The 24,235-nt window shown below is 43.3% G+C and overlaps 1 protein-coding gene across 3 annotated transcripts in view; it reads left to right on the top strand.

The window, feature by feature from the left end:
- WRAP73 (WD repeat containing, antisense to TP73) overlaps positions 1 to 24,235 on the top strand; it is a 341,996-nt gene that overhangs the window by 126,224 nt on the left and 191,537 nt on the right. For all 3 annotated transcript variants that reach the window (XM_069239949.1, XM_069239947.1, XM_069239946.1), the window contains one exon: positions 23,882 to 23,954. In XM_069239949.1, the coding sequence (XP_069096050.1) occupies positions 23,882 to 23,954 (73 nt within the window). The remainder of the gene's footprint in view (positions 1 to 23,881; positions 23,955 to 24,235) is intronic.

The following is a 24,235-nucleotide window of genomic DNA, read 5'->3' as shown; positions in this document are numbered from 1 at the left end:
CTGAAGTAAAGGCTTTATGCCAGGATTGCCACTCTGCCAGGATTGACTGTTCCTAGAACTGCTGCTCTCCCTTGTTCTGCTGTCTGCTGATCTCTGCTCTGCAACCCACAAACTAAGGACTATCCCAGAGGGACTCCAAAGGCTTGCTGGCTTGCTCCCTGTTCTTCCCGAGGTCACAAGGACATCAAAGACCTTGTGAGCAGCTATTGGACTCTGCCACATCGATCATCACAAGCTCCGTGGGTGGCATACTTGGGATTTGCCTCATGGCTCATCTACTACCCGCTCTCCATAGGAGCACCTTTCTGTGTGATCGTCCATAGCCGGAGTACGGCGCACACCTGCCCTGTTTGTTCCTCTGCTGGAGAAGGGGAATATCCTTGCTGCAAGGCTCCAATGGGGAGTGTGATGCATCACTGCACCCTACCCTCAAAATCAGCCTGACCCGAGGACCTCACCGATGTATAGAGTGCACCTTTCCTAGCACTAAAGTCAGAGGTGCCCCGTCTGGTTACCCAGGCAATTGTAGCACGCTGTGCGCGCTTGCTCCTCACTGGATCTGCAAGCGGCACACCAGTCCGACTCCACTCTCTGCTGTGCTTTTGTCATTCACCAGGTATTTCCCCTGTGTCAGACCATGGCGGTGCGAGTCCAAACTTGTTCTGGACCCAACGGTCTTAACATTTCCTTGCTGCCCGCCTTGCAGTGAACTGAACATAATCCATACAGTATCTTTAAGGTTCTAAAATGAGCCCCATGTAAGCACTGCTTTGATATACTCTAAACTGAAAATCTCTTGATGTAACCTTTGGATTTTTGTCGTTTTGGTCTTAATCTATTCAGATAAACCTACTCTATTTTTCAAAACCGGTGTGAAGTATTTTTGTGGTGTTTTTCACTGTGACTGCTGCACGAGTGTTGCACAAATACTTTACACATTGCCTTCTAAGTTAAGCCTGCCTGCTCTGTGCCAAACTACCAGAGGATGAGCACAGGTTAATATAGGTCATGTATTTGACTTACCTGATTAGGATTGTGGCCCCTACTTGGACAGGGTGCATACCTCTGCCAACTAGAGATCCAATTTCTAACACCCAATATCTTACCATACCATATTTTCAAGTTCTGCCAAGCATATCACTCCCCATTCCCATTTGCTAGTCACAGGGATGCTTGCCTCTTTCCACTTTTATACTATGCTTCTTTTTAGCAAGTACTAGTATTAAATCCATGAATCTGGTGCAAGTGTCATTCTTTTTGGATATAAAGAACATGTTAAGTAGACAGTACTCCAGTCTAAGCACACCAAGCCTTCCAGTTATCCTCACCACAGTCATCACAGTCTCCATCGAATATTTAGCAGTAAGTGGACATGACCACCTCGAGGTAAAATCCCACTTCTCCAATGCTGCATCTCGGGCAGGAGTTGGTAATTCTTTCCTGTCTTCTAGGGGTGAGGGGTGGGGGGAAAGAGGGGGATGGAAGGTAAAGAATATTTTATGTAACGTATTAAATCGGAATCAATGAAACCTTGATTTTTTGGGGAGATTTTTAACGGTAGCTTAACATTAGTTTCAATTCTCGTTCCTTTAGATCCTTCCCTACGTCCCTTGACCAAGTGGCATGCAAGAAGATAATCTTAGATTGCTGAAGGTAACTTTAGTACAGTTCATTTATGGGTGGTTCTGTAATATCTGTTCCCCATAATTTCAGTAGTCCCATCAATTAGTTCTCATATATTAAAAAGTGTCCCATTGTGATATCATAAGATTGTGTTGTGGCATGGAATAGCATAAGTTTCCCAGTCTTTTTATAGACCTCCCAGTGTCCCAACCCCAGGCATCCTCAAAGCCTGTACATTTTGACTTCTTGCTAGTGTGGCCATCGCTGACAAATTATATTCCAAAATATTGGGGGCAAGTGTCCTTCTCATAGCCATTTTCTTTATTCTTATATATTCAAAAATGCTTGGCGGTGCTTAGCAGTTGATTCACCTTACCTACATCCGATTTGCGAATAAAGCCACCAACCCTTCCCTCGGAGCGTCTTTGAGGACGAAGGGACATCTGCAAGCAGTATAACTACCCATTTCAATTCAGCTGCTAAATAATAATCACTGATAGTCAGTCAACGTCAGTCCTCCCGTACTCAATGATAGTTAAAGCTTGCCTCGAGCAAATCGCTACCAGAGCGTCATCTTAGTGAGATGATAATATTGTCTAGATCACATAACTGTTCACAGAGCAGTTGCATGGAGAGGCTTGCAAAGAAATATAGAAGATGAGGCAATACCATCATTTTCAAACAGTTGCCCCTCCCAACATGGATAGTGAGAGTGGCCTTCAGAAAGATATAGTAGCTGATTCACGAAAGCATTTATAAGGACGGAAAGTAATGCTACAGACATACTCTTTTATTTACTCTTACATGTCTTTGTAAAACGGCCTGAAACATCCAACTCCTGCTAGCAAAATTACAGAGTGCGTAGTCCTTTCTATATGTATTAATTGCTTTTGAAAGTTCAAATTTTATCCCCATTTTAGATGTTTTGGGGCCAATTCTTAAGTACAGGCAAGAGTATGTAAATGTGCTACCTTACATACTCCAAATGCCTTTGTGACTAGGCCCACATTTTTTTTTTTTATTTCGTTCTAGATATGGTTTTCTCTATTTCCTGGTGGTTCTGACTTCATTGAAATTTTCCCTTTGGTGCTACGTCCTTGATCCTTTTTGGGGTTTCTTCAGATAATATAATGCTAGTGAAACCAAATCAAGTTAAATAACGTATACTGCAGGAAGATCGCCAAAAACCTAAACACATGAGAAAAGGAAAAACAAGCATTGGCAAAGCCAATAGGTTTCGCCTTTGACTTTTTTTTTCCTATGTCACTGGCTTAGAAATATTAGAGAAATGTTATAATGTTTGTTGCATTAAATTGAAAACAAACATTACTATACATTTTATCTAATATTTGTAATCCAGTTACATAGAAAAAAAGACAAAGGCAAAACGTATTGGCATGCAAGTTAGAAGAAAGACGGCAGAAAACAGAAGGCGACAGAAGACAGCCGGCGGGAGAAGAGAGGAGGTGAGAGAAGACAACAAAGACAGAAGGCAATATGCAGAAAGGAAAAAGAAGATGGACAGCAACAAAGAAAGAAGACAGAGAAGGCAGCAACGAAAGTAGACAGAGAATAAGGCATCGAAGAAAGAAGATGGAGAATAAGGCATCGAAGAAAGAAGATGGAGAATAAGGCATCGAAGAAAGAAGACGGAGAATAAGGCATCGAAGAAAGAAGACGGAGAATAAGGCATTGAAGAAAGAAGACGGAGAATAAGGCATCGAAGAAAGAAGACGGAGAATAAGGCATTGAAGAAAGAAGACGGAGAATAAGGCATTGAAGAAAGAAGACGGAGAATAAGGCATTGAAGAAAGAAGACCGAGAATAAGGCATTGAAGAAAGAAGATGGAGAATAAGGCATTGAAGAAAGAAGACTGAAAAGAAGGCATCGAAGAAAGAGGCAGTGAAAAAGGCATTTAAGAAAGAAGACGTCAGGGAAGACGGCATGCAAGAAGAAAAAAGAAGTACCTTCAACGTGGCACCCAGAGGAAGGACACTCGTCAGTGTCCAATAGGAAGTGACCGGAAGGAGTACTTGGTCCACAGGCAACTAAACAACAAGAATGTCGAAGACGACGACAGGAAGTGACGTGAAGACGACGTGCCTACCAATCCGAAGGAGGTAAATCAGAGCAACATTGGAGTAAGCCAGTGGTAGGTTCAGGTAAGTAAGGGGCTGCTTCCAAGCCCCTTTTAATTATTATTATTATTATTATTTTTACTAACAAAAGATTTTTCAAGCCTGCGTGCGCATACAGGCGAAACCTATTAAAGGAGGTAAGGAACCAAAGAGCACAGTTGTTCTTTAGGCCCAAATCGCAGTTTTAGCATAGTTGTTTGATTTCCCTCTATTTAGGACATTATCTTGCGTGTTCACTCTTTTTTCTGGGAGTGCTTTTTTCACCTTTTTGTGCTTTTTGCTGCAGTGTGTTCAGTCCTTAACCTCCTTTATGCTGGCATATCGGCTCTTTAGAGAAACCACGAGACTCTGTAAGCAGAGCCTGGCTCCTCTAAATCATGACTACGATCATCCAAAGGACGGTTGAATTTAGTTTGTAGAACGGATACAAAATCGGATTTAAACACAATCCACCAAAGACGGCAAAAACTTTCTTCCTGGACGGCTTCATTTGGGAGTTTCTAAAAAAAATAAAAAGCAGCCCATACTGTTTTAAACCCTATAAGGAGCATTTAATTGTGCTTAGCATTTACAGAGGGATCCATGTTTAAAGTCTTGCTTCACGGTCATTTGTGTAGGGTGGCCCTTGCTTGGGGAAACGCAGCTCTTTTGGATGACCCAGGCACAGGCAAGCCTTTCCATATTCTGCAGGTTTCTCGTTTAAGCAAACATTTAATTTTCTCTGTTCCCCCTCTTTTGTTTTCCCTTCTATCTCTCTTTTACTGCGCTTTTTGTTTTTGAACTATTGTCATCAGTTCCCAAGAATCAACAGCTCTCACTACCAGCTAATTACGAAGAATTATAGTAAATTGCGTAAATTAGTAATTTCCTCGTCTATGTAGTGTTAGGTATGAAACTACATGATGTAATTTTCTTTTAGAATTCTTGAGCAATACCCCTTTACATTTTCAGTGTTAGAAGATTCCCTACATGAGGTGGGCTGCAAATAAATTTGATAAATTAAGTCGTACGTCATCATAACACTTTTGTTAAATGTTGTAGATCATGATTGTCTGATTACTATTTACAAAATTTGACCGCATACTTTCAACGTAGTCTGATTAAGTGTGTGTTTTTCCCAAAGCTTACATCAGCCCTTCCGGTGTTCTAGGTAAAGGGCTGCAGGCAGGAATGTTTCAATAATTCTAATATAAAAACATACTGTTTTGTGCTGAATTCTCTTCACACCCTATTATCTTAATCTCCGTCTTTGTTGAAGAGTGGTGCAGTCCATTTTGTTTGCACGGCATCCTTCTCAGGAGATAGAGCAAAATACCATGGAGTTCTGCCATGTTGGGATGTAAATGGTTTGCTGGGTACAGGACGTTTTGTATTGTATAACAGAATTATATACCCCTGCCCCTTTGTGGTGCACTGAAGCATTTGCCTACACGGGCAGCAAGCTACACCTGTAGGGTGTGTGGTTAGAAGGGTATTGTCATTGTGTTTGCTTTTTGATCCTATGTGGGATGTGTTTCCATACAGTGCATGATGACCACCGAGGTGTGGTTATCGTCTTATATACGCAGCGCAAAGCAGTGTGGTCGGCGAAGAGGCGGAGACGCATAGTTTATGGTTAATAGAGAGCCGTCAGCCTTCGACATATTACTACTTAACTTTAGGACTCTACCCCTAATCACTGGCCCTAAAGCTCCATGTGGAATAAAACCTGTTCCGAGGAGAGGAGAATAGTTGCTTTCATTCCATCATTTGGTTACTGTTCCCATCACTTTTGTATTTGGTGTGCAATAGTTTCTCCTTACACTTGCTTTTAAAGTATGTCGTTTGCAATATTTTTCTAATAATCCTATTGGATCTTCCCTAATATAGATGTGCCACCGTATTAGGTTTCTTCTAAGCGAGGTAATGTCAAATTATTGCACTCTTTTGAAGTAATCAGTGATAATACTATAGGTCAGATGTTAAGTAGCCCATGAACAAGAGTACCCAGACGAAAACCATGCCTGTGCGGGGCCCGTTAAACAGATCCTCGTAAGTAATGCAGCCTAGATGGTTCTGCTTGAATAAATCCACCCAAACACTGCATGTAAGGCGTGCAGCTGCTGCGCTTCCGCTGAGTGGGCCCTGAGAATCTGTGTTATGTCGGGTAGGTGGAGTGGGTGTGGGGTCAGGGGAGCACATTCTCGGGTTCAGCCCTTGATTATTACAGCGAAGCAGGCGCCGTTGTAAAACAAGGTTAGCATGGAAAGCAAAGTACATAGTAATGGTAGTTTCTGCAGCTTTTTGCACCTCTGAGGAGACCACAAAGTGCAGCTGCATGAATGCAGCGATTAATACGAATACTATTTTCATGCACCGAAAACATGATTCTGTTGCAAACGAGCGAACACAGGCGGAGGAACTGCTTAATGTCCACAAATAAGGTTGGCAGCGAGGAGCCTGCCTTGGTTACACTTTTCCTTGCCGCCATTCATATGATTGACTTTTGAGCACTTGGATTAAAATACTGGGAATCATTTTTTTGGTTACACCATTGTTTATTATGTATTTTTCATTTTTTGTGAGGATCCTCAAAGTTACATAAAATGTTTTAAAGATTTTATTACAGAAACGGGTTTATATTTGGGAATATTTTAAAACGCAAGCATCGAAGTTTCTTTCATCCAATAAGGAGAAAAAAAACGGATATTTAAATTCCTGCAAATAAGGTGATCCTGATGCCCATAACCGGCAAATCGCGTTAAAAGAGTTAGGTTTGTAAAAGTGAAAATATTCCTTTGCGGCCATTAAACAACATTTCAGTAATTTTGAATCTAGTTAATCGCAGATGGACAGACTGATGAGGTGATGAGAAAATGTATCTTAATAACTTTCAAGAACTTGCCATTAAATCCAACAGCACAGTGTTTCTGGACTATATTCAGCCGAAAGAGACTGGCCCAAAATAAAGGCACAAGCCAGGTTGCAGCAGAGCAGAGTTTTGCTTGTACCAGCTGCATAAAATAGCTTTGTGCTTGTAATTAGTCTAACAGCTTTGTTATGAGAAAAAGTAATTCAATAAGTGCTGCATTCCTTTTTGGACTAGACATATGTTTTCTCTGGAACTATTTTTTTTTTTGTACGGGCTGAGTACAGTTAATGGAATTCCCCATTTAGTTGCTTGACATCTAGCTGTGTCTTCAGTAGTGGGGTAAAGGTCTAGAGAGGCTTGTTCCATATTACAAGCAGGGGATGTGACATCTGCATTTAACAGTTAGGACCACTGTACTCGTAATCCGGCCCAAAGACTACTGTACCCGTGGTGGCGGTCCAACCGTCACACCCTTGGCGATCCAACCACCTGATTTGGATGCTGGTGGTCGGACTGCCACAAGACCGCTACCACTTCCAGGATCTGGGATCCTGACGAGTTGGCGATGTCAGCACAGATGTGCTGATCATGACTTGCCTTTCTGCCAGCCTTTTCCTGGCGTGTACACTGCTATAAAAAGGCCAGCAGAAAGGCAGAGACAGGGCCACAGGGGGCCCCTGCTCTACCCATGCCCATGTCATGGGCAGTGCAGAGGTCCCCCTGTCAGCATAATTGGAATGTGCACTGTGTGCATTGGCAACAGTGCGTATTCCGACTGTGCTGGCGGTGCAGAGTGCGGTGGCATTGACCTCGGCTCTTTCTTAGAGACTAAGCCAATGCAGCTGCACTTGCCTCTGCCGTCCACCCGGGTGGGAACATCGTATACGGCGGTGAAGAGGCCACCGGCTTAACAGTGACGTCCCCACTACTGTATTGGCAGTCAGACCGCTAAAGTCCTAATCAGGCCCGTTGTCTTTATCCTTAGACAAGGGCTTGGGGAGTGTTCATGGAGCTAGGTGCACATGTTTAGGTAGGAATAACATTTTAAAAGAATAAGCTTGAATAAAAGAAACTGGAATTTCCTGTTTTCTTTGACTAGCCGAAAAAGTTTAAAACCACAATCTGCATTTCTAAAAATTAGAATATTATTTTCTCCCATTTATCAACTTGTTATGGCTCTGTTTTTTCCCCATGTGTCTCTTAGCAATATTATTCTGTATTTGACTTTACTTTTATCACCATCTACCGTTTTTTACACTGTGCATTTTTGTTTGCATTTCTGCCATGACCAAATGGCCTGGTTCACCCATGGAGTGCTGCCAAGTTCCCCTTCTCCAGGCATTTTCAAGAACTGCCACCCTCCTTTTGCCTGTCGTGTTTGTTTAACCTCAAACATCTCTCAACAGCAACAGTTTTAGTTTTCTCACTGAGCTCATCCAGCCTATACGGAGGTGGACATTGAGCTAAATTCCTTAGGCTTTGGTAGTTGTGTCATTTATCAGTCTTTGGCTGTTTATGAATGCCACCGATACTATAGGAATTTTTGACACTGTTATGAGCCACACGTTGTGCAGCTATGTGCTGACATGGAAGAACAGGACATCCTTGAAGCAGTGCTTAATTTGTGCTTGATGTTTCCGGTGCTGAGCACCGGCACTTATTTTTAAGGGCCGGCTCTTATTCTTCTGCCCCCAGCACTTGCTGAAAGCAAAAAGCACATATGGGAAAGACGGAGGAGAAAAACTAAAAAGCATCACAATGGGTGAAAGAAGACAGCTGCAGGAGTGAGCTGGAGGGGCAGGGAGTGAGTGTAAATGGATTGAAGAGGCCCGAGATGGCTTCAGGATTACTCTGCCTCAGTATTCCGTGTTCGAAGATTTAATTGCTGCAGCCACTTGTTTAAGAGGAGGACTTTGAGCATTGGCACGTTTTTATTTACAAATTAAGCACTGTTTTGAAGTACAAGGTGCTGTGGTAAAGAAGAACACAATAATGCATTTGTTTGACACTGAGGCCGTTTCATACATTCTTGCCATTTCACTTTTCAGTTTTTTACTCTGCAATCAGCTGCTTGCTGCATAGTTTAGTAGTTGGTTTTCTGCAAGTTCATTTTCACTGAATATTTCTGAAGTTTATATAGCAACATGTGTATAAAGAGGCCATTAATATTTCAAGCATTAAAGATTAATTGTACGGTGTCTTACTTTTGACAAATTCAATATTGGAATACAGTAGGTTAAAGGTAGTCCACCAGAGACTCCCTAAGGAGAGAAATACGTTGGTTATAATGTTATTTTGACTAATGATCAAAGGTCTGAGATTTACTCTGTTCACCATGGAACATCTGGCTTACTCCCTTGAGGAGACCGCTAAAGGCAAAACTTTAGCGTTAGATGCCATACCAGTACAGCTATATAAGATTCAACCAGGTTTCTTATTGGATAAACTATTGGTTTGCATCTACAAACGCAAAAGAAAAGATTTAACTATAGATCTGTGGCATTGTGTATGGTACTAGCCAAACAACGTGTCACAATAAATTGTTGCAAACCTAACTTCTGTTATAGATCTCACCTTGCATTTAGACAGTTGTTTTAATGAAGAGTTTGTCGATTGCAAAGTATTCTGGACAGTCAGCCCTGGTGGCACCTAGACAACCACACCTCACTGTATTTTCCCCTGTGCTTTGGTTTCAGAAATGCCTGGGATTAGTAGGGTTTCTACATGCTAGCCAACCCCTGCCCCAAGTACTGAAGCCACCACCTCCACCCCAGCAGAAATTGCGAGGAATTGTTTTATGTGTAATTTGGTGTTTTCAGGATATTAAGGGCAAAAAATGTGGTGGGATTCACAGAAACCACACCTCCCTGGATGTCTAATTCTCAGAAATATCAAGGGTTGTTAAGGTTCATTAGGTACTGGCCGCCTAAGGCCCGAATACTGCAGCCTTTCTTAATGTGTGGTCTCTGGCCCAAAAAACTCAGTGTAACACAGAAACCAAAACCCAATTGGGGGTAGAGTCGCTTGATTCATTGTGAATACTACAAAGGCCAAATCGTCGTCATACTTTTTAGGGAATCATTGGGTTCAGTAAAACATTTGAAGGGATCAGGTCAGTTGAGTAGAGAAACAAGATAAAAAGCAATCCTATATCTTCCCTTCTGACGATTTGGATGTTTTCCAGGCCAGGCCGGAAAAGAAAGGACACAATAAACAGTTTAGTTTGGTGAGCATGGTACACCTAAGTCAACCTGTCCTCCGTGACCAATTTTCAGATTTCTACCTTAAGATCATTTAGGAGGTCTCTCTGTGGGGACTTCTGATTTCAGGATGTTTGTCAAACGGTATCACAAACACAACCAAACCTATCATAACTTTTTTCTTTGCAGTCTTATATAGCACAAACTCGACCCAAAGGCATTGATGCACGTTACATGAGCACCGGTTACTTTACACAAGGTTCCTGTTTTTAAGCCACAGAGAGATCCAGAGATTTCCCAGAATCACAGGGTGTTGAGTCAATGCTGAGACTTGATCCTGGTTCCCAAGTTCCAGAGTCACCAGCTCTGGCTGTAATCTCACATGATGTCCCCTTTGGGTGTATTGTACTGTGTCTAAACCGCCAGTGATAATTTCACACTGTGCCAAAGATCAAAATGTGGTGTGTAGGTGCAGGATGGCAGCGCATTTGGCCTTTGCACTGAATTTGGATGTTAATCGCTTTCTAGAGCTTTATGTGTAGGGAGAACTTGTGTGATGTAGTGTAATCTAAAAATATGTGGTGTGTGCATTTTTACAAAGTGGGGTTGGTACGGTTGAAAGGTTGCTGGCCGGAAATAGTCCCAAAAACTCCAGACAAACCACTTGTCCAATCTCCATTGCAAACAGCGTCCAAAACTCTTCAACATATAGATGTAGTTTTTGTCTCTTTCTCTCCAGTGCAGTTGGTGTCCTTGCACATAGTGTCATTTTGACAGTGAAGAAATATATGTGAGGGGGCAACAGGGAGTTCGAGATGACATATCATAAAAAAAATCTCGTATTATTTAAAAAAAAAAAATACATCCCTCTTAGTGGGATTCAGCGCCCCAAGGGTGAGAGAGAACTTAGTCCACTTATCTGATTCTGTAAGCATGGCTGAATTACAGATGGTGTGTAAATGCCACAGGGGCCTGTCCTGAGCCCAGGATACCCAGCTCTTCACTCTATTTCAGTATTTCTGTTTTATAAGAAATTATCTCTGGCATTCAGGATATATTTTAAGTACCATGAGGGGGGACAAGTACGAGGTTAACGCCCCCTGATGGTCTCCCCTAAATGTTGGGTAGAAAACAGTGAGAGAAGGGAGCACGTTTTGTGCACTTAAAATACATCTGTACTTTCCAGTTCTGTTTTTTTACTTGTCAAAACTGATTCTTGGTACCCTGGTGCTTTTCCCCCTATAGGGTAAAAAGAGAAGGACCCAGATATGCTCTGCAGAGGAGTTTAAATTCCAGTAGTGGCTGAAGTTTCTGACCGTGACATGACTTGCTGCATGAGGAAAAATTCTCTGCTACCTAATGTGCTTTTAGGTCTGCAGAACAGTAAATAGTGTCCTCGATGTTTACATCACTCCCAGATGATAAAATAGATGAGGAGGTTTCAGATTTAATCCAAACGAGGGAGTGGGAGCTTCATTCTGGACCTGTATTTAAATCTTTACATTCCCTCTTAAACAAAAAATATCCACAGTGCATATTACAATACTACATTGAAAATATAATAATTATAAAGCAGTGGCTTTTGAGGGCAGTTATGTTATAGTGCACCTACACCCTAAGTTGGCACTAACACATTAAGCATTAATGCAACATCGTGAACCATAATTTAGAGTAAAACAAGGTAATATTTATGTTTTTTTCCTGAACAATAGATACAATCAGAGACTTCAAATTAGCAGGATGACAGTTCCACAACTTAGGTGCAAGAACGAAAAAAGATTTGACACGAAGTGAGAATTTATTAAATCATGAAATAAAATGGAGATTGGAAAAAATACTAATGCAGGGAATGTAAGGGCGAGGATTTGATCAATTTAGAATTGTTAAAGTTTGCGTTGATCAATACAGATATTTATGTTTCTGATGGATACACCTACCTGTGGATTCCTCACCTAAAGAATTTTCCCCCCATGCGCCAGCTTCGACGGAAATTTTCTTCTAGCTCTGCACGTCGACGATGACGTCACAATTGCCGGACTCCACGTGACTCCGTATGACGTCATCCAGGCAATAAGAAGCCCTCGTCGACGTGCAGACGTCAGTTCCCTTTTTTCCGTACCTTCGAGTAACGTTTTTTCTTCGAGGCTAACCGGGAGCTACAGTTGCACTTTGGTGTTACTATGTCTCAGCCGAGAAAATCTGGCTTTAAACCTTGTAACCAGTGTGGGGGTCGGATGTCGGTCACGGACCCCCATGAAAATTGTTTATGGTGCCTTAGTTCCGACCATGAGGTCGAGTCATGCGGATCATGTCAACGCATGAATCCTAAGGCACTTAAGGAGAGAGGTGAAATTATTCCTGGCCTGTTCCAAAAGGAAGGAAAGGCGTCATCGTAGAGAGTCTTCTTCGAAATCTTCAAAGACTCATCGACGCCACGGGGACTCTCGGCGTCGTCACGAGTCTCGGCGCCGATCGAGCAGGGGCCGATCCAGGTCCAGATCCAAATCTCTGTTAGCTCGGCGCCGACCGACGTGGGAGGTTAGCCCGACCATCACACCAACGACTCCGGCTTCTCCGACTTCACCCTTGTCGGTTTTTGAAGTCGAGCCTCATCAGGAGCCGGTGGCTTCTCCGGAGCGGGAGATGCCTGTTCCATCATCGGCCTCTATGCCGGCGCCGGTTCCGCAGGCTTATCCGGCTTTCCCGGCGCCGGGTACGGATCCCGCTGCATTATAAAATGCATTGTTTAAAATGCATTGTTTAAAATGCATTGTTCAATGTCTTTTCCACCATGGCACCTTGTGGAGGGCATGCGGGTCCGTCAGGCCCTTTGGTTTTTAACTTGGGTGCTCCGGCTCCTTACAAGCCGACACCCTTTATGCCATTTCTTTCTTCTGGAGCCGCTTCTGCGCCAATGCCCTTGGCGTCGCCCAGGAGGCCTGTGACGCCTACAATGTCTGCTGTCCCGCCGCCGGTGGATTCTCCACAGATCCAGTCTACAGTGAAATTGCCTGTGGCGCCGGAGGGTCCGGCGTTGGATGGATCCGAAGAGCGCCCCCGGCGAAGATCTTCGGTGTCGGCCGACGCTTTATCGACGCCGGGACTCGAATCCAGGCTCCGATCCAGGAGATTAGCTTTACGGCTCCTCGAGGAAGAGGAATACAGCAGACAGCATTTGGAGGAAGGCGAGATCTTGGAGCCCTCGGGTGATTTCCAATGCTTGGACACAGCAAGTGGCATTGACACTTCCCCTGAATGGGATTTTGCTTCCCCAGGGGAGTATACTGAGGAAGCTGCATCATTTCATGCGGTAATCAGGAAGGCTGCAGACTTTTTTGACCTTCCTCTTCCTGCTGCAGAGGTGAAAAGAAACCTTCTGACTGAAGTGCTGCATCCGGCTTCGGTAGTGGCGGAGCCTCTCTTGCCCATCAATGAGGCTCTTTTGGGCCCCATTAAAGATATCTGGAGGAAGCCAGTGACTTCAACAGCCGTCAACAGGGCGGTAGCGAGACGCTATCGTGCGGCTCCAGGTGACCCGGACTTTCTCTCCAAACATCCAACTCCAGAGAGTTTGGTTGTTCAGGCATCGTGCTCCTCTCTGTCAGCTCCTGGTTAATTCTCCGGGACCCCTGCAGACCGGGAGTCTAAGAAGATGGACCAGGCAGCAAAGAAGGCCTTTTCTTTGTGCAGCATGGCCTTGAAGTCGACCAATGCGACTTTAATTTTGGGGCGTTATATTCATGCCCTTATGGAGGAGGCTAAGGGTCATCCTGAATTGCTACAGGAGGTGTTGCATCTATTAACGGACGCTCAGGCGGCGGTGACCCAGGTGATTCAATCAGGGTTGGACACCTCGGACTCTGTGGCAAGAGCTATGGGTACATCCATAGTGACGAGGCGACAGGCTTGGCTGCGTTCATCAGGTTTCTCCTCGGATGTGCAGGCTACTCTCCTGGACCTGCCTTTTGACTGAGAAAAACTCTTTGGGACAAAAGCAGATTCTGCCCTTGAACGCTTCAAAGAGAGCAGAGCCACAGCAAGGTCGTTGGGACTTCAAGCAGCCACTTCCTCTACCTTTAGATCTTTTAGAAAATTTAGAGGTTTTGATTGTGGCTCCTCCTTTCGTGGCAGGTTCCAGAGGCACAGCAATCTGCAGGATCCCTGCCTCACAGATCCTTCAGAGGCAGGGGTAGAGTACGAACTAGAGGGGCCACCCAGCAGCACTCTGCCTCTTCCTCAGGAGGGGTGCAGCAGGGAAAGCAGCCTTAGTCCTCCACCACTCCCTGCTCACGTATCTCCGGTAGGGGGGGAGACTTGCCCGATTTCTTCACATGTGGGAGTTTATAACAGACTCCTGGGTCATCGACATCGTGAAGAAGGGGTATGCTCTTCCCTTTCGAGAGTTCCCTCCTCCCTTCCCTCCCCGCCCATCCTTCTGTTCGGACGACCATCTTCTGTTGCTACAACAGGAGGTGTTATCCCTTTTGTCAAAGGGCCCAGTGGAGTTGGTTCCGGAGCAGGAGAGGGGTCAGGGCTGTTATTCAAGATACTTCCTGATCCCAAAAAAGGATGGTTGGTTGAGACCAATCCTGGACCTGAGGATTTTGAATTGGTTCCTCAAACAGGAAAAGTTCAAGATGCTGACCCTATCACAGGTTCTTTTATCGTTGAACGAAGGAGATTGGATGGTGTCTGTCGATTTGCAGGATGCGTATTTCCATATTCCGATCCTCAAATCGCACAGGAAGTATCTCCGGTTTGTAGTGGGGGTGCAGCATTATCAGTTTGCGGTCCTCCCGTTTGGCCTTACTTCAGCACCTCGAGTCTTCACAAAGGTGATGGCGGTGGTTGCAACAGAGCTCAGAAGAAGAGGGATAGCGGTGTTTCCCTATCTGGACGATTGGTTGATCAAAGCCAAGACTCCAGAGCTCGTGCGGCGTCATCTGCAGTCGACAACTCAGTTGTTGTTCGACCTGGGTTTTTCAATCAATGTGCCCAAATCTCACCTGGAGCCCTCGTAACGCCTCCTGTTCATAGGGGCAGTAATGGACACAACGTTGAATCGGGCCTTTCCTCCGCCCCATCGGGTTCAGGATATTCAGGCGTTGATTCCAATGTTTTGAAATGGAGTGGTAGTTCCAGTCCTCAAGGTCCTATGTCTGCTCGGTATGTTTGCTTCTTGCACACTGCTGGTCACTCATGCACGCTGGCACATGAGGGCTCTTCAGTGGTGCGTCCGCAGGCAGTGGTTTCAGTACAAAGGAGATCTCGAGGATTCGATCAGGATCTCCAGAGACACTGCAGCGGATCTTCAATGGTGGGCTGCGGTCGGCAACCTGTCGCAAGGAAGGCCGTTCTTGCTGCCTCCGCCAGTGGCCACAGTTGTAACGGATGCTTCCACTCTAGGGTGGGGAGCTCATCTGGGGGACCTGGAGATCAAAGGCCTTTGGTCTCCAGTGGAACAGAGGTTTCACATCAATCTGTTGGAATTGCGGGCAGTACGTCTGGCACTCAAGGCCTTTCTCCCTTCCGTTCGCGGTCAGTCAGTCCAGGTCCTGAAGGTCAACACTACTGCGATGTGGTATATAAACAAGCAGGGAGGAGTGGGGTCGTATCTTCTCTGCAGAGAAGCTCTTCGGCTCTGGTCCTGGCTTCAGGACCACAAGATTTGCTTGGTAGCAAATCATTTGGCCGGGGTTCTGAATGTACGTGCGAATGTTCTCAGTCGACTCATCTCGGTCGACCATGAGTGGCGTCTTCATCCGGATCTGGTTCTTTACATCTTGCAGATGTGGGGGTGTCCGAGGATAGATCGGTTTGCTACTCAGGAGAACGCGCAGTGCCTGTTATTTTGCAGCCTCCAGTATCCGGTGCAAGGAGCTTTGGGGGATGCGTTTCAGATGTCCTGGAAGGGTCAGCTGCTTTACGCGTTTCCTCCCATACCCCTAATTCCTCGAGTTCTGAGGAAGATCCGCCAAGACTGGGCCCAGGTCATCTTGATAGCCCCGAATTGGCCGAGAAGGGTGTGGTATTTGGACCTTCTCCAACTCTCTCTGTGCCCTCCGCTCCGTCTCCCTTACAGGGTGGCCCTCCTCTCGCAGTCGCAGGGGCAGATTCTACACCCCCGCCTCCAGAGTCTGCACCTTCATGCCTGGAGATTGAATGGGGCAATCTGAGTGCTTTTTCTCTCCCGCCAGAAGTGGTGGATGTTATTTTATCGGCCAGGCGACACTCCACCGAATCGATCTATGCAAGCAGGTGGGCTAGATTTGTAGGTTGGTGTGGAGAGAACCAAATTAATCCCTTAAAGGCTCACTTGTCTGACATATTATTATTTGCTCTTTCCTTGGCACAGAAGGGTTGTGCAGTTGCCACAGTTAAGGGCTATTTATCAGCGCTGTCGGATTTTCTGTGCCTCCCAGATCAACCCTCCTTGTTTCCACTTGTTTTGAGGTTCGTTAAGGGTCTCACTAATAGGTTTCCACCCACTCCGTTTGTTATGCCACAGTGGGATCTTAATTTAGTATTGACATTTCTAATGGGATCGCCATTTGAGCCGATGCACTCTTGTTCTTTGCGTTTGCTGGTCTTAAAGACTGTATTTCTGGTAGCCATAACATCGGCCAGACGAGTGAGTGAGCTTTTTTTCGTAAATTGCATAAATGCAAGTTAAGCCAGTCCTTTTTTTCCAGCAAACCACAATTGATCAGTCTGGTGATTACTATTTTGTGATCAACTGCATCGAGCTCTGCCAACAGATCTAAAAGCTTTTACGAACTTATCAAATGACTGTGGAATATCAGCTTCAGCCCTCAAGCCTCTCCCCTCAAACATTTAATTTTTAGAATATAACCCCTACCCACGCACCCAACTTTTCAGCAGAAAGCCATGATATTGACCGTCAAATACCAGTCCATCAATTAACTCACTTACTAATTTATGCACCTGCCCCCACATGGAGGCCTTAAACTAGGATGCACTATGTGAGGGGAGACAAAATGCCTTTGAAAACATTCCACAATATTGAAAGGAGGACGCTATTAGGCTTGGTCAGACGATTGTGTGGGAGAAGCAGTCTGTTTCTAGCCATTCTCATAATTGAATTCTTCAGTATCATTGTCTCATGCCTCAAGCTGTCTAATTGATGATAACATTTGTATGGCACTCTATACACGAAACGTCCCTAGGTGATGTAGTTTGTTGTCCTACTATTCAATGAAAGGTCTTGTTGTAGGCACAGTTATCATCTCCAGTTGTTGAAACTGTTAGCTAAAGAGGCCAAACAAGGCATTTGCCATGCTGCTCGTAAATAACTGAAATTATTTCTGACAAATTGCAGTCATGCAGTTATGCAGCATTAATTTGTCTCTGACTCTTCCGATTTAGCTACAGGAGTTCACTAAGGTGGACGACACCCACATTATATTTATGCTTCTTAGAGATGGATGTGCTACTAAACATCTCCCGACCCTCTTCCCACCACACTCTCCATAATTTATTAGAACATTGGAATGTTGGCCACTTTATTGGATACGAGAGTAGCTCAAGGCTTCTATGTGCTGGTAGAAGCCTGGAGCTACAACATTTCAATGCGTGACTTTCACAGCTGGTGCTATGAACCAGGTCTTACGGAGCCAAAGGATATTATAACTCCCTTGGACTCCATGAGGCCTTTGTTTTGCTAATTGGAACATACTGCCCTCTAGGGGCAGAATGTTCTAATAGCCTTATAGCCCACTGTAGCTGGGCTATTCCAGCCATTAAAGGCCCACTCCCTTGTTAAAGGCCCTCACCTTCGACTGAGGCTTTTAATGCTGGAGCTCGCCCTTAATAACCGGTATAGCTTGCTGCGGCTGGCTATAAGTCTTTATTAAAGGATGTCTGGATGGAAACTGGTTAGATATAAATATAGGCAAAATATGGATTCCCTTGGTGGGCAGAGATCCTTTGATCTGGTCTCATATCCTGTAGCCTTCAAAGTTTGGTTCACTTCCAAAACCTCAACCTGTAGTTAAGAGTCTCAGTTTCATGTTTGATTCCTCCCTCACATAGAATACTCTGGTTTCCTCACCGATATACACTTGCTTCAACATCCTTAAATCTTAAACCAATTTTTCAATTACTGGCAGAGGATGCCAGAAGGACAATGATTGCAACCGCCAAAGGTTTCACACTAAATGATTGTAATGCTTTATATTTAGGTATTTCCAGACAGTAAATACAAAGACTACAAACATTTCGAAATCATGCAGCTGGACTATAATTGAGTCTGCAAGAGTTTCCAATGCCTCTTCACTGCTTTTTGGCTCCACTGTCTTCCAGTTAGCAAAAGGAATACCTTCCTAGTGTTGCCTTTTTGAAAAAGTGGCTAGCATTTTTACAACTCAGTGACGACTATGCCTTTCCAACACATACTTAACACGTTCCCCATTTTGAAAGAACAAGGCTAGATGGAGGATCCTTTTCTGTGCTTGCTGATATGTAAGGGAATTGGCCATCACTGTCTCTTACATTTATTCTTTCACTCTCATTGTTTAGGAAATGCTGGAAACTGTATTTTTTTCTGCTTAATGGCAGTGCAGAGGTGTGTGATTTCCTGTTGCCTGACGTCCAGGACATATTTTTTGGGGTCATGGGCAACATGTTTTCATGTGTATTTTGTCCTTTGGTTAAGTAGTCACAACCACCTAGAGGACAAACCTTTTAGCTGCCACTTCACTGTACCACATTATGGATCTACACAATAGCATTTTCTGCTGTTACGGTAAGATTTGTATTGATGTTTTCATGTTGTTCGAACTTTTATTTATGGCTCATTTATGTAAAGACTTTATTAAGGGGACTGCTCTAAGGAAGTGCTGTGAGCTCGACTTACACTACAGACAGTGGTTCACTTATAAAACAAAAGGACTACACACATTTGCAAAGTTTAACTATTCAAGGCTACATATAAAGCTTTCAATTATGCTCTCTGATTATTAAAGAAAGTCAGAAGTGCTCCCTTGGTATATCTCCTTGCATTAGTGCAGATTTACAACTTTGATTAATTCACAAAACTATACAGACTTAGGCCTGGAAACAGTACCACTAGAAAAAGTTTGTGAACTGCATTTTAGAAGGAGCAAATGCACAGGGGTATGTTCGCTCATGCAAAAATCTGCTGAATGTTTTCAAGTTTACTTTCTCTACAGGCCCTTCTTTTCCCACGCAGAAAAAAGTTTTACTTCGGAATTTGTCATGAGTACATTTCCAACCTTCCCAAGTCTGAGAATAGATTAAAGAAGAGTTGCACCAACAAAACGTTAAACATACACATTTGAAGATTTGCCAGATTAAAAGGTGCATTTGAACCCTTGAACTACCAATTCTTGCTACTTTCAGCCACACCATGTAGAGTGTGAAAAGGAGGCACGATCAGGGATTTACCAGAATTCAAACTCTGTTATGAGTCTAGCATAATCAGAAAGGATATTATCAGAGCTCTGATGTAATGACAACGCTGCCATAATTTGTTATTCCTTTGAATGGCACCAAAGGGGCGTTTTTTTAACACGACAAGCACATTTATTAAGCCTCCCGTCCTGAAACAAGTAGATATTCCATTAATGGTGTTCGAGTTTCATTACCATGAGACCTGTTTGTGTAAGCTAACGGTATAAAACCAAATAACCTGTTCCTTCTTTCAGGGATACAAAAATCTGTGTTGACTTTCCAGCTGTGCATTCCATAACCAACCCACAGTTCTGTACCAAGATTACCGTGACCAGAAAAAGCTCTGATTATCTATGTTCATTTGAAAAAGAAGCATACGAATGGGTTAGCTCCCGGCTTTGAAACCTAAGATCCAGTTTGGCCAGTCTTATGGCTATTCTAACAGATTTTGACCCACTACTGTAACACTGCAGGCATCCAAAAAAAATTGTGCAAAGATTAATGGCCTCGTGTTTCTGTCTGTAATGATGACTGCAAAATAACAAGGGGATAGGTCCGCATTATACGCTCGTGTGTATGGGACTTTCGTTGCCATGGTAGAGTAAATAGAGTATTGCCCCCTAATTGACTCGTGGTACAGATGGAAATATAACACTTTCAGAACGCAGATCTTGGCCTTGGGATACCAGAGGAGTACATTTTTGTATTTCGTGGCAGCTGGCTAGTCTAGATTTCGTACGTTGTGTAAGGGAGAAGAGGAGACCCGGTGGAGCGAAGGGAACAAGGCTGCCTAGTAAATTGTAAAACAGAAATTTCAAGCAAGTGTTCCTGAGTGCATTGACACTTACCTTCCTGTTGTCGAAGTGTCATACTGCTAGCGAGTTCTGTAATCGAAAAAGAAGAAAAATTACCTTCTGCTTGGCATATAGGTTTGCTTGGTAGGCAGTGGAGAGATACTTTGGTTTTCAGGCAAATTTCCACCTGTAGATTACTCGTCATTAGCTCTTACTTTTTGCTGGAACCAGAGATGCTACAAGAAAAACAGTGTCTATTCTTTTCATATGGTTTGGTCCAGACCAATTTTAGCTTCAGTGGACCCGGTTGGTTCACTTCACCAGCCTCTGTCATGATGGACTAAAGACTTGAATATCATACCTTTTGTCGGTTACTGCTTGAATCCCATAATATTAAAGAGGCCTTACCCTTTGTGCGTTCAGTGCCCTCTTTAAAATTATTTGGTGAAGTAGTTCAGTTATCACAGAGCGGTTGTGTCATTTTACCAAAAAGTCACCATACCAACTGTCATCCTGACTGGAAGTCTTACAGAGGCCATATAAGCTACCTTGGCATGGTTGAACCACGGCTGCGGGTGCAGCGTGGGAAAACTGCCAGTGGTGCTCCTCTTAGTGTACCTTATATATTGTCACATTTTAAGAGCACAAAATCAAAACGCTATGGTCTTAAAGACATCTTTAGGTTGTTCTCTGCCAGATGTATCAAAGGTTTTTACCCATTTTGTCTCAATGGGAAAATGTGTTCGTGCATACGGCCCTAAGTCTTTTCTTTGCCTTGTCAGTACCTGCACTCACATTTACTTAAATTCCACCTTGCTCTATAATCTGGGGCGGGGTCTGTTATACAACAGAAATTACTACTCTGTCGTCCAAGGTGCCAACACCATGAAGCACTAGATTTCTTCTGAAAGCTAAAAATTCAGCTTCACTTGCTGGAATGGCAGTGGCTAAATGTCACTGTACCAAGAATATCAGAAATCAGTACACTGCCCTCGACAAAAGAGCCAAACAATTCCCAAGAGAATGTTGCTTGTAAATTACATGCATCTTCTCTTCCCCTGCTTGCTTGCCCAGTTGTCATTCACACTTTCGTTCTAGGGGTCGGTTCGTTGATAGACTGAAACGTGCGATGAGATAGTTGGCATTTGAAAGGTATGTGCTCCTTTATCAATTCCTGGATTTCTTAAGTAATGTTTGTAGTTAAAATTTGCAGTTATGAAAAGCTTATTTTTGTTAGAGCATTGTATTAACATTGTCCACATAACATTAACTATGACATTGGACGAGCATCAGATCAAAGCAATACTAAGAGCAACAGAAAGGTAAACTTAGCATGTTGAGCATCTAAAGCACTAAATGAAATTTCTCATAGTCCCTTACTAATAAGTGTCTGTAACAAACCGAGCCACATAAGGGAAACCAGCAGTTAAAGACCAATGGTAAAAAGAAAAAATGCTGAAAGAGCACGTTATAAGAGTATAGAAGAAGAACTAAAGTAAAAATGGAAAAATGAAAGAGCTCCACGTATTCTCATGTAGGTTGGCACTGTACAGATGCCACTGCCTACTTATGTACTTACAGGGGGGACTCACCATACGTATAATATGCAACAAAAAAAACAGGCCACTTCCTCTCTGTATGAACATTCCATTCTTTGATGCATAACTTTTTCTTTCAGTTCAAATATAAGTAACTTGAGAAACCACTCATCCACTGAATGAGCGGAGTGGGATTTTCCAACCCTTAATCTATGCTTTCTGGGCAGCAATGATCTTATCAGAATCGGCAACAAACTAAATGGACCATCATTGCCATTATTGCTAACTATGCACCAAAACCCAGGTTAATTTGGTCCTGTACTCCAATTCTGAATATGAATACTCCCCTGCAGCCCCACAGCATATGTTTAAAGGTTCCTGTAAGACGTCCACATGCCCAGCATCGTTAGGACCCACTTAATGCAAGTATTTACACATTCTATAATTTTGAGCCCGGTCAAAATGCATTCAAGTGTTCTCCCATTGTAATTGTCTATATTGTTCTCCTTTGCAAGCCCATCTTCTGTGAAATTGCTGATGCCTGTAGTAAACTGGTGTTAACTATCTTTTTAGAGATGTATAATATCTGGCAAGCTAACATTAACACCAAAATCTGCAAGAGGCCTGCTAGTTTCTCCTAATTTCCTGGTTCCATACACCAAATGTTACATTTTATGAATTCAAAATACTCCATTTCTCCTGTGCACTGGATCTGTCTAATCAGCAGCATCTCAGCTTTAAGCTATCCTCTCCAAAATAATGTTTTATTTTTCAGTCTAACTGCTGTATAATCAAAAGTCTATGCATCAGGGTGTTGAAGAAAGTTGTTTTCTCCTTTGTCGTATTATTTATTTCAAAACCTTTAGCCTTAGGTAGAACAGGAAAATTGTCATTACCTCTACGTCCCTCGCCCTTGTCCCAGTTATTACCCATGTTGTTGGTTGGAAAGTCCATGCTATGTTAAGAATAGAAAACCACGCCCACCCACTACTGGGTGCCATCAGTGAACTGACATTCCCAGCATCTTTTTTTCATGTCTCTTACGAAGACGAGTAATTCAGGAAGACATTGCGGGGTCACTGCTGGGCTATGAGTTCCATCTTTGTCTCCTTTTATTCTCCCCCTGCCTGGCTCGGGAGAGAGGAATGTGTGTAATGGAAATCACAAAGTTCTGCTTACAGGCCCAAAGTTAACTCTGTGGCTAGGATGAACCACTGTGCCTGAAGACTCAAAAAGAGTAGGAGGACCTGCTAGTCAATAGAGTCCATCCTTGTCCCTAGGAGCTGTGCAATGAAAATAGGAGAAAACACTTTTGTCGCCTGGGCTGATTAATCATGGCCACTGCATGCTAAACCAACCATGGATGGAGGGAAGTTCTTCACAGCTGTATTTGCAAATAAGAGACCGAGATTTGTGAGCACCTGCATGTTCCTGTCGTTATAAATTACATTTTTGAAAGAAAACTATTCTAAACGTTGAAGGAAGACTAGTGTAAAACGGAGCTGGCGAGATGCTCTGGTAAAGAACCTGTAGAAGGTTGGATGCTGGTAATCTGAAATGTATCAGAATGTGAGCAGTTAAAAAGAAAGAGAAAACCACCTGCAATGCCGAGGGCGAAAAGGTGGGTAATGGATGGCACACAAATTAATACTGCAAACATTTAAGAATGGAAAACAACTATACTAGCCTCTACCACATGAAGATGATCTCTGCTAACAAAGCTAGCAGGGTTCTTTGGATTGGAAGCCTGGTGGTGAAGTATATTCGGGTGTGGTTCCAAGCTTTGTTAAAATTATTAGCTTTCTATACTAGATTTTGGCTAAATATGGTTCAAGAATTGAAGAGGAACCAGGAGGTCAAAAGTAACATACAGTGACAAGCAAACTAACTTTAAATTGCATTAATTTTATGTGAGATCATCACGGCATTGTAAGTCAATTGAAAAAAAGTACACCCTCAAACACTTGCCTAAAGTATTAACGTTAAAAGTAAAAAAAAATAAAAAATAGTCAACTCTTTTAGCTGTGTAACTCTACACCTAAATCTCTAAAACACGTCTTTGCATAATGTTTATTCCAGTGTCCAAAGTTTTCCTGGTGGCAAGACTAAAGTAACCAGCCGTACTTTCGTTTTGCCTTGGCTAATTTTATAACTTGGAAAAAGTTCCAGGGATGCAACAAACCAAATAAAGGCCATCAAGATGTATTTGGATCTGAAATGAACAGCGCTGATAATATTTACATGTTCTAATTTGGAGTTATGGATTTGTCAACTGCAAATAATTTATTTCCTTTTTTCCAACAGCTGCGGATAACACTCTGGTCTCTCAGCGCCAAATCAGTATCTTACATTAAATATCCAAAGGCATGTCAACAGGGTGAGTCTCAAATTTTGAATAAAATTGCAATTCGTTTGTCAGTAGTTTCAGGAATCTGCCTATGCAATCTATAGCTGTAAAGTTAGGTTCATCCAAGTGTAGATGTATGGCAGTTTAAAAAAATTGCAGATTCACTAAAAGCTCCAAGAAGTTGGCCATTGGTAGATCAAGTAAGAAAGTTGGTTTTGTGGCTTCATTTCCTAGTAATTAAGGAAGGCACGTTTTACCACTCCAATGATTGGTCTTTGTGCTTGCATCCCATCACAAGCAACTCTTTGAAG

The sequence above is a fragment of the Pleurodeles waltl genome, chromosome 6, assembly GCF_031143425.1.
Source record: "Pleurodeles waltl isolate 20211129_DDA chromosome 6, aPleWal1.hap1.20221129, whole genome shotgun sequence".
In the NCBI taxonomy this organism is placed as follows: Eukaryota; Metazoa; Chordata; class Amphibia; order Caudata; family Salamandridae; genus Pleurodeles; species Pleurodeles waltl.
This window is presented reverse-complemented; position numbering and strand designations above follow the sequence as displayed.